This window comes from Chiroxiphia lanceolata, chromosome 4, assembly GCF_009829145.1.
Source record: "Chiroxiphia lanceolata isolate bChiLan1 chromosome 4, bChiLan1.pri, whole genome shotgun sequence".
Lineage (NCBI taxonomy): Eukaryota > Metazoa > Chordata > Aves > Passeriformes > Pipridae > Chiroxiphia > Chiroxiphia lanceolata.
Genome location: NC_045640.1, coordinates 44,713,147 through 44,724,249, shown reverse-complemented (window position 1 = coordinate 44,724,249; position 11,103 = coordinate 44,713,147). Strand labels below are relative to the sequence as shown.

General features: G+C 39.4%; 1 protein-coding gene across 1 annotated transcript; it reads right to left on the bottom strand.

The window, feature by feature from the left end:
* Positions 1-5,772: 5,772 nt before the first annotated feature.
* On the bottom strand, positions 5,773-11,103 carry FGG (fibrinogen gamma chain). Its single transcript, XM_032686742.1, has 10 exons — positions 10,951-11,103; positions 10,815-10,859; positions 10,199-10,382; positions 10,001-10,094; positions 8,898-9,028; positions 8,135-8,268; positions 7,824-8,008; positions 6,797-7,074; positions 6,350-6,516; positions 5,773-5,985 (listed from the first exon to the last, which is right to left on the bottom strand). The coding sequence occupies exons 1-10, from the start codon at positions 11,023-11,025 to the stop codon at positions 5,971-5,973; spliced, it is 1,308 nt and encodes a 435-aa protein (XP_032542633.1). The 5' UTR covers positions 11,026-11,103; the 3' UTR covers positions 5,773-5,970.

Genomic DNA, 11,103 nt, shown 5'->3' with positions numbered 1-11,103 from the left:
CATTTGGCTGCATAATCAAAGAGGTGACATCTGAAAAAGGAAGTAATGGGTTTGCCCTTTCTGTGTGACTATGTTCCACTGCTGTGAAATACACTGGATGTTCCAGAGCAAGTACTAGTTTAAGAAGGGTTAATACAGTTTATCTGTGACCATGTAGTCATCAACCGAAATTAATTCCTGAGGTGCAGAGACCAACTTACATCAGTTTATTGTCTTGGTGGTATTTGTGGAATACATGATGGGTTTAACATTGTGCTGTTTCTTATACCAATAGTGTATTATAATTTTTATCAAGTAGGATTTGTTTAAAATATACATTTATGAAGACCACAGTAGAGTGGTACTTGAAAATGTCTCAGAACAGATCTTAAGCATAATTAAATCTTCCCAAGGAGTCATGTCTCCCGAATAGGTTATATAATGGATATAGTCTGTGTGGCAACTTTTGATAATGTCTTGCTTCTGTGATCTCTATAACAAGCCCCAGTATGACTGGGGAGGGTCATACATGGCTGTCAGACACTTGAGAGATGCTGCCCATCTCAAAAGTTGCACTGCAGTGAGCAGGAATGAGCAAAAAAACCTTTACTAGAGTAAATGTGGATGTATTCAGTTGAAAAAACAAAACTCTCTTGGTTTTTTTAAAACTGCATGACACAAAACTCTCCATCATCAACAGGGTACAACATCTTATCACATTTTGCTTTACAGGAACACATTTAAGCTTAACTCTGACATTGTAAAACATACTAAACTCAAAATAGCTGATTTTAGCTTTGGATCCATTCCATCAGCCTCGCAGGTTTTGTCTTTTCCTCCCTTCCTCTGCTTTTCTTCTTGTTTTCTGCCTTCAGGAGGCTTGAAACTCACTGCAGTTGAAGTGGATCCTTTGTTTCCTCCCATTTCTGGCCTTGCACTTCATGTTGTTCTTGTGTAGGAAAACCCTCTTAAACCTAACTTACACCAATATCACTGAAAACAAGCCGTATCCTGAGCAGAAGAGCTCAGTAAGATGGTACTACATTGATTAATACCTACACCACCAGGATGTAGTTTTGCATGACAAAGGGTTTCTCTTATATTTAAGGCTTAATCTTATCTGTGTGTATTCTGAAATAAGATGGTTTATTTCAATTTCCAGCAACAAGTTTTGTAGAGTCTTCTGTTGAATCTCATGCAACAAAAACTCTTCTGAATTCAGCAACAAGAAAGCCAAACTAACTTAAACAAAAAATGTCCAAAGGGGTCTCATACTAGAGAGAGTTTGCTGAGTTTGCTCAGTTTGAAGGTCATCCAGCCATGGCCATATTGTTGGTTGATAAATGCACATAAGGTAGCTCCTGAACTCAAAGCAGATAATCAAGATACTAACACACCAAAATTCTCAGCTGCTAACTTCATCAAGGGCAAGATTGATGATGCTTCCCCATCAAGTCCTATACAGTTTAGTTCTCTCTGTTGCAGCAGTTCTGTGAAAGAGCTATAAAAAACTCAGAGGACAATTAAATGCTCAAAGGGGGGAAGGAACACAATAGGAGGAAGTCTTACAGAATTAGGATTAATTATTTTACAGAACAGAGTAAAATGGGCCTCATCAAAAATACACTGAGGTCCATTGCAAATCTCCCACTCAAACTCAGAAAAGCTTTATTTTAGCCTCTATGGTAGATACAAAAGTCTGTTTAAAGTTCACAACCTTGGAACCTTCCTGCTTAGGAACACAACAATTGCAGGTGCAACCTCCATGGGTTCTCCTTGTGCATACACTCATGGACTGTGCTTTATTGTAGGATCACGTATGATGTTTCTTCCACTGAACCCCTTTCTCTTCACACTGAGCATGGATGGTGCTCCACAGGCAAGCAGCTGCCCAGAAGTTGTACAGTCTTTTCATTGAATGAGGATGCTCTGCAGATTGCTTAAATCTTCAAAAATTTTCCTGTGGTGCTTTACAAACATTGATTCCCTGGCCACGACTTTCTCTTTTTCACAGTTGCAGAAACCAAGTGAGGAGGTTAAGTCAAAAAGTAGTTATTAATTTTTGGGATCCATTTCGATAGTCTGAGTCTTCAAAGCACACCATACAGATCCCATTGATGGCAGCTGCATCTCTGTGCTTGCACTGTGGGTCAGGGGGAACAATCAGCAGATAGCTCTGAGGCACCTGAGTGTCTTGCCTCTGGTCCCACAGGAACAGGGTGATCAGGGCAGAAATAGCACCTAATTCTGCAGGATATCAGCTGTAAGTAAGAGACCACTGTATCCCACCCGGTCTTGCCCACTCTATGCATTACAACCTATGCAACAACTAAAGCATCCCTCATTCAGATGTGATGTGACGTGACTTCGGTTCTAACTTTTCCCAATTTGTAGGAGCTGGATTTTGTGATCATCAATAATACACGAACATTATTTTTGTAATTTAATAGACCTTAAAAATCAAGAGTAGTAAAAGCACGTAAAGAAAAAGAATTTCTGGCCTTTTCAACCACGCTGACAATTTGCTAGGTGGTGACCTGGGCACCAGCCACCAGTGTAATAGGGGACATGGCAAGTAGCATGTTCCAGGCCTCTTCTGACCCTGATGGAGGGCACAGCTCTCTGGTGACACTCAAACACAGTAAACTTAACGCTAGTCTGAGGAAAACTCGGCCACCAAGGCTAGAGGGACAGGAAAAGCTGATAACTGATCATAAACATTAGGTAAGCTAAGAGGGGTTTCCTGCTTGCTGTGAAGGGAGCTGCTGGGGAAGGCTGGGGTGAAGGAGGAGCTTCTCAAGCCTTCCAGTTAAGGGCTGAATCTGTGCCTGACCTTCAGCCTGTACCTTTTGTTGCAATCATCCAGTCACTTCTCCCAGTGTTTGTTTGAAAGGCTAGAGGCCAGGAGCTAGCAAACTTTGGATTTAACTTTAATTCATGATCAAAGGACAGAAGTGCAGTTCACCACTTCATCTGCCCTGCTCTTGGCTGAATGCCACAGTAATAGTCAGGGAGTCTGGGATTTAGCTCAGCTTTGTGTGCCCTATATGTAAGTCCCACCTTGTTTGCCCAGCGCTGCCTTTGTCTCCTGCCCTACCACCAGTCCCCATCACCAATTTCCAAGTCGTACCTTCTGCTCCTCTTATCTGCTCATTCATGTCCCTCCTCTGGATGCTTTGTCTTAGCCTCCATTCTCCTTCAGACTCAGCTCTCATCTTCACTTTCTCTTCATATGCTCCTTAGGCTACCTAACTCTTTTGAAGTTGTTACTAGTCAGTCCCAGCACCTGGTCCCACACTTTCCCCATGCAATATTCCAGTACTGAGGAATCCAGAAAGTCCTCCAGTCCATGCACTTTATTTGACTCTTTTTTCCTCTATCCCTTCCTTATCCCCCTTTTTTTTTTCCTTTGGAGTGATATTCCTCTGTTTTATGCTACAGAGGTCTTTGGAAGAGTCACTGCAAGCACAAGGTGTGCAAAAAAGGCCACCAAGTCCTATAATAAATTTTTATAAACTGAGAGGGACAGACTTTTCTAAGTACAGGTAACTTTTACTATAGGCTATGGTCTGAGGGTCATGTACAATAAAGACTAATTTAGAGAAAAGAAAGACAAGATTTCAGTATACAAAATAGGGGCATTAAGTTCAATTGCAATGTATTTGCCTGCAAAAAATAATACAGAGAGTATTATTCTCTTTTAAGAGTTAGAGGAAATAGGAGGTCTTTTCAGGCCTGTTTCTGATAGATAGAGGGTTGGACACAGAAGAAAGGAGCTTCCAAAGGCATGACTCTTGCCAGATTTTTTTCAGGGCCCAGAGAATATAACTGTGGGCTGGGATCCTGCCTGACTCACTGATGAACTCTGGCATAGGACTTGTTTGAAAGATTAGGCTTTTTGGATTCACTAACTCTGACTCTCCTGACCATTGGAGTAAATGCTCCTCTCCAGAGGTTAAAATGATTTGTGAAAACTTAAGACACCAATCAACAGAACAACTGGAAGAATAAGCTAATCTTACTTATGGTGAGCAGTCCATAAAACGCCAGCTCACACCAATGGAATGTGTGCAGTTACAGCAGATTATCATGAAATAAATCATTGTAGCCAAAAGCTAAACCAGGAGACGCAAATCACAGTTCAGACCCAGCAGTGTGTATACAGAAGTCAAAATGACAGAGGGGAAAGGAATATTTTTAAAATACATGTTGCAAATATATAAGCAATATCAACCTTAAAGTCATGTCATAGGTGGCATAAATTGAAAACAGGAAGTGGAAGGGACTTGGCCGATGCCTCTCAAGTGTGTGTTTGCAGAATGAGGGTCAGACTGGGTTTGCCAACCCTTCCCTTGCATTCTTCTCTCCAGCCTCTCTACATTTACTGCTTCAGCTAGGAGGAGCCATGGGAAAGGCCTTACAGCACAAAACGTTCAGGAAAACTGCTTTGCTTGGTGAGGAATTGGGTGTAAAGGCTGGTGGTGAGCTGTGCAGCGTGGCCGGTTGCATGGGTGCAACAGAGTTGTGCAAATACACCAGTTCAGTGGTGTGGAGGGGTCATCCCTCATCTCAAACAGTTGTTAGCCCCATCTGACCCTACACTAATGATGTAGGGTGACCCTACACAAGTAGGCTTCTTACCTACTTGCGAGAAACAAACATTCCTCTTAGATTTTGGTCCAAGAGTAAAACTTCAACTAATTCAAAATGTCAGTAAAAATGAGAGGGAGCCAGCACTTTATCACACTGTGGAGATTCAGATCCAGGGAAGAGGCTCAGCAGCAGTCTCACTAGAGACCTGGGCACCAAAATTGGAAGACTGTTGAGGTAGCATAAACTGACTTTAACATCTGTCTTATTTAGTGTAATGTCTCCCTGTCTTTAAAATAAAGCACTTGAATGTGCTATTGAGAAATACAGAGCAATTTCTGTTCTTTCACAAGTAGCTAAAAATAAAGACCGGGATACACTTCCTGTTTCACTTCTTAATATATCAGCTTGAGATAGTTTCTACCTCTGAGTGTATTTTTTGTTGACAAATTTGTCTACAAGCCTAAAGTGATTTGCTAATGCACTGTTCAAATGTACTCATGGGATTTTGAGCAAGTACATTCAGACAGCATTGCAAACTCTTCGCAGGTCTTGATCTGTGCTGTGAATTTGCTTACGTGGATCACATGGGAAATTATTACCAGACCCAGAAAAAGAAAATGCAAGTAAAATACAATGAATTTATGCTGTAAAATTTAACATTTTTTAGTTGGATAATGACACAAGATACACTAGATCAATTTTAAATATCCATGAAAAAAGGGGGGTATTCAGGAACAGTGGCTGTACAGCGCACTACTGTACAGTGTGTCGTAGAGCAAATGAAACCTATTCTGAGTAAAATTTAAGCAACTTGTTAGTATGTATGCTCTGGAGTAAAACACTGTTCTTGGTCATTGATAGTATACTTCCTAACACATCCTGATTGAACACTACTTTGTGGTAAATTCAGTTAAGTAGTCTCCAGCAGTAAAATAGGCCACTTTCAAGTTGCTATGTACTTTGATCTATGTCACAAAACAATTTTATTAGAAAACTTGAAAACTTTGGGAAACAAGCCACATTTTATGGAGAAATAGCTCCAACTTGTGTCTCTAAACAAAGAGCAGAAATCGCTGGTGTGCAATTCAGAAATGACTGAATCAAATAGGTTTGATCAGAGTAACCTTCCAACCATCAAAAGTTTTCTTAGTTTTGTTTGGCCAACTGCAGAGCACAGATAACAAGTTCAGACTTTTTTTGTAATAATCAAAAATTTATTGAGAATGTGTACAGAAAAAAATAACCATCCACAGAGGCAAGCACCACTCAGGGAAGAGGTTTGGACGTCTTACAGTCAATGGTTTTTTATAGTCAAAACTGTAATGTTAGGTAAGTTCAGTGTCTAGGAGAGAAAAGATTTGCTTTCCCTGTTCAGATTGGCCTTTATGAAATTGTCCTTTATGCGTCTCCAACCTACAACAGAAAAAAAGAGTATTTTAATGTTCTTCTAAAGAAAGACATACATAAGGCTATGATGACATGTTGATAGTGTTCATACCTTGTTATACTAGTTTGAAATGAAAAATGTTAATATTTACAACACATAAGGGCAAGGGATTATTTCTAATCATGAGACTATCCATTTATTTATCTGTTAAAAGAAACAGTAATGTAAAAAGTATACTAAAATTGAAGTACAAGTATTTCTGTGACAAAATGGTAAACAAAGCCAACTTCTGTAAGTGGGCTTAACACTTCAGCTGTCCATGTTCAGTGTTTGAAATGATCACTATGTTCTGTTATTATTTTAAATATCTCCTCGGCCCTGTGGTCGAACCTGTTTGGTGCCCAGATTGTGCTGCTGCCCATCTACTGACAGTCTGTTGAATGGGATGATTTTCATTGCAGATTTCTTCATGGAGTACCACCGGTCACGCCAGGTTGCCCAGATAATGCCATTGTCAAATCCAGATGGACCAGCATCTTGTGCTGTGTACACACCACCTAAAAAATATCAGTTGGAGTAAAACAGTTAGTTGCTTTCTAAAATAGTTAATGTGCCCATACATGTTTCTGGTACTAACACTTCCATGGCACCCCTGGGCATGCTAACAGGTCCCGTTCACTGCCTTTGTCCTCCTAGTTTGCTTCTCTCAGGATTGATTCTACCACTTTGGGATGGAGAGTTCCTACTGCTGGTGTTAACAGTTATTGCCAGCTTTGGATTTCTCTTTGCCACTAAAATGCAGTGTCCTGGATTAAAAGTATTTAGAAGGCACTTCACCTGTATAATATTTGCCATTGAGGTGGCCAGCATGACATCTATTCATCCACCATCCAGATCCATCTTGCTCAGCACAGTTGCCATCATATTTATCATTGTCATTATCATAGGTACTGAACTGCATGCCGTTATGATAGGTAAAGGATTTATCACTTGGGTCATCTCCAAAATCATAACCATCAAAGGCATCCCCGGCTTCACCACCAAGAAAGTAGGCATAAGTCAGTCGATATTTATCTTCTTCACTTCCCACTTTGAATACAGCATAGTCAGCAGTGCTGTAAACAAAGGAGAATGGTGACTATGAGCATGCTGCATTCTGAGTCATGCACAAATGGAAAATGCATAGGTGTTAGAACTGCAGAAAAGGCATTTATTACATCCTAGCTTTTTAAAAAGAATTGGTTTTATGTGATTGCGGGTCTCAGTTCAATGACATACATCCAACCAACTTTTGTGCTCCAGTACCAGACATGTTTTCTGACTATTAGTCTTCACTGATATATGAAATATCTACATTATAAAAACACTCACACACACACATACACACATATATCTACATCTCCCAGGTTCGTAATGCTAAGGCTTACTTAGGTCACGAGAAATATCTTGGTGGAAGGATCGGATGTCTCCAGAAATAGCAAGGACAGTAAGTCCTCCAGGAGAAAGGAGTACATAGAATACAAAATAAAAGAATAGAACAGAACAGTTCATTTGTAAAGGGACTTATAACTATCATGTAGCCCATAAGACACAAAAGACTTGAAGAAACTTGAAGAGAAGAAACATATTCCTTCTGCCTAATAAATGAGTGCTGACAGCATGTGGCCTTCAGACATGCACGTGTGCCTGGCAACAAGTCCCACAGTGATTGCTGTCACAGCTCTAAGTTCAGGAGCCAAAGCAGTGTCCTACGCATGTTAGCAGGTCTAAGGGCTCATAATTTCTTCAAAGCTGTACAAACTGATGCAGCAGTGGGAGCAGTAGGTTTTAAGCTGTCATTTTCAAAAGCATCATGAGCAAATACCCTTTTTTGCCGCTCCAGTCCTCCAGTTCTATTCGTAAGGTGTAAGGCAGAGTAGACTGTGTAGTTATTAAATGTATCTTCTCATTGCCCAGCCAGAACTCAGTGGTGTCATCTGGAGACAGGTGTCCAAATCCTTCCTTGTACTGAACCCAATTTTTAGTGAAGTCCTCACTCCCATCCAGTCTCTGGGGGGAAAAAACCACCAAAACCAGAAATAAAAACCTCAGTCAAAAATATATGTATCTTATGTAGGTAAATAAATCTGTGCCGATGCAATAAGCTTGCTGATAGTAATAATACATGAGACATACCCTTTGTAATACTGTCCAGCCATTGCCATATGAGTCAATCTCACAGTAGACTAGGAATGACTGCTTGGCTTTCTGAGGCTTGATAAAGTAAAGACCACTTTTCCTGGCACCTTTATTTGCAATGTCTTGACAATCTGAAGTAAAGATATTCAAAGGATCATGATTAATCTAGCTACAATTCTGTCCTCACATATATTTTATATTCTAACTTTCTTAGCGCAAGAAATACAATTAATCTAAATGCCATTGTTGCGAAGTTAGTCCACATACTTTAATGTCACTGCCATAAAAAGTCTTACTGAGCATCCCAGGACTTGTGTAAGGTGAATATGAATTTAGTCTCACACAGAGTTTAAGCAACTTAAATATAAAACATAGTCATTGCATTAATTTTTATAGCAAGAAAAAAGGACACTTTTGGAACTAATGGAATAATTATTTTTTTTTTCTGTGTTACGCAGTAGAAATGTGATAATGAGTTATCTTCTGTTTGTCCATTGAAAGTTTACTTGAGTTTAGCATACATTTTGGGACAATGGTATTTTGGCTAAAAAGGCCACGGAAGAACTGTGTCCCATCTGAATGCCTTGTTTGCAGAGTGTCTACTTGCCACTGACATTTATCCAAGCACCAGCTTGACATTTTATATATCTTTGCAGAAATCTATGGCCCATAAGATTACAAATAACTCATTGCTGTGATGTCAATCAGCGGCATTTGTAACTGAATTAACTCTCCACCGTATATGAAGCATTTTGCATACCTCTTCCACTTGTCTCCTGTATTTCAGCACTGTCTCGGCATGGTTCCTGACACTTTAACTCAAGCTGAGTAATCTTCTCTTTCAGCTGTGTGATCCTGTTGCTGTTCAATATATGTATATCTGTCAATTGTCTGGACAAAAAGACATAAAAATGGGCTGTTGACTCCTCTGTTTCTGAATATGTAATACATATTCCCCTGTACACACGCCTCATATATCTAGCATGCTGCTACGTGCACCCCTGTAAAACGAGGTGCCTCTATTAGCACTGATATTTAAAGTTAAGGAAACTAGCCAAAATTGGAAAGCACATGCTTAACCTTACTCAAAACCACATGCAAAACTTGACTCTAATCAGCAAAACTCTAACTAGTTATTAATGTATGAATATAACTCTATGGAGAGTTTTACTTTGCTCTCCTAAAGTAAATTATAAACTATTCCTCTTTAATTATGGATGTATTTGTAAAACATGAGTTCTGTAAATAAACTGCTGTAAGTGTCAGAATGCCTAAACAATCTTTGACATAATGTTCAAGAAGTGGAGATTTTTTACATTCAGGTCAAAAAACATATCCTTAAGGTTTAGAAACATTAATGATGTTTTCAATTTTGTTTTCAATTTTATTTTCAATGTCAATGTAGAACAGACTACTAATGAGTTCAAAGTTACTTATGATTTATAACAATGTAATGGAGCTGATTTTCATTGATATATTCAGCAAAATTGGTCAGAATGAATGATTGTATAAATATTCCACATACTCTGCATTACAGCACAAACGCATGACCTCCAAAGACCATGAAAAAAAAATGTAAGGGTAGCTGCTACAGCAAAAGAAACAGAAATATTGCCAGGCTTCATGGCATTCTTATCTTGCACTTCTCGCACAGTTAACAGCTCATGCAGATGAGCAGAGAATTCAGTATCAGATCCTCTTGATCGTCCTGTGCCTTGCTAGGCAGCTACTAATGACAGTGTGAGCAAAACTGTCCATGTCAGCACAAAAAACGTTTCTGAGAGAGCTGTGGTGGCACTTGATAAAAGAACAGAAATAAAACAATTTGTATTGTCAATAACATAAAAAGTGGAAGATACCTACTGTATAGTATTTTCATGAGACAATATAGTGTTTTCATATCTGATAATTTCTTCAATTATTTTCCTGGACTTTTGAGTAAGAGTATCAATTGAATCTGTAAAACAGACAAAGGTATAAAATAATTGCAATTATGCAATTTAAAAATGAAAACAACATAAATTATATTTTTCAGTTGTGTAGTTATTTCTATATTCTCACTTGGTAATGTCTGCTTCTCTGAAGGATAGAGGCCTTGGATGTGCTGAATCAGATGTTCTGCTGTCACTGTGGAGTTAGAAATTTGCTGCAAAATTCTCTCCATTTCCTGCAGTTCATTATCCACAGTGACATGGTATTTATTAAAGAAATCTGCAATGCCACAGGTTGTTGGGCAGAAGCTACCCTAAAGAAGAAAGAATAACAGTTGGCAATGTTTTGGGACCAAAGAAAGGAGAGCAGAATATCTGGGCAGAGGAACTTTCAGGCACTGCTGACACAAATGAGAGCGGATAAAAACGGACAGGAATTTGCCACTCTGCTGTATTTGTATTTACAGAGGCAGTTTACTTTCATGCTATGTGCATACATAGCAAGAAAACAGTGCATGCTATTACTTTTGTAGCATCTTCTGGATATGTGCTTTCCTCCACAGCGCAGCCTCCCATACATTTTTACCAAGCCTGTATTGCTATTAATAAATAACAGGTTTAAGCACAGCGCACTTAAGAAGTATTGAAAACAACAATGAAGTTCAAGTGATAATGGTAGTTAATAATCAGCATAGGAAAGCTTTAAATACACTCTTAAGATAAAAGAAAATTTTTCAGGTACTTACAAATCGATCATCCAATATGCAGCAGTTGTCTCTGGTAGCAACATACTGAAGAGAAGAAAGAAGACCATTTTCAGTGGTTTTTTTCTGACAGCGCTTTCTGTGCTAACATGTTTTCTAACACTCTCTCTTCACTTACCGCCATGCTGGTACAGAAGAGCAGGGAGAGGAGACACCCCAGGGGAGTCCAGCTGTGTAACCTCAGCCCCATCATGTCTGTTCCACCAGGTGCTGACAGCTGCTCTGTGCAGTTGTGCAGTCAGCAGCTGAAAATGTTCAACCCAGCACAGGG

Bases quoted from the DNA above. Each gene is read 5' to 3' on its own strand.
- FGG (XM_032686742.1), bottom strand. From the start codon at position 11,025: ATGATGGGGCTGAGGTTACACAGCTGGACTCCCCTGGGGTGTCTCCTC. The intron at 9,029-10,000 runs GTAGGTATCTTC...CTTTTTGTCCAG, and splicing joins TCTCATGAAAATACTATACA to ACAATTGACAGATATACATA. The intron at 8,269-8,897 runs GTATGCAAAATG...TCTTTACTTCAG, and splicing joins ACAGGAGACAAGTGGAAGAG to ATTGTCAAGACATTGCAAAT.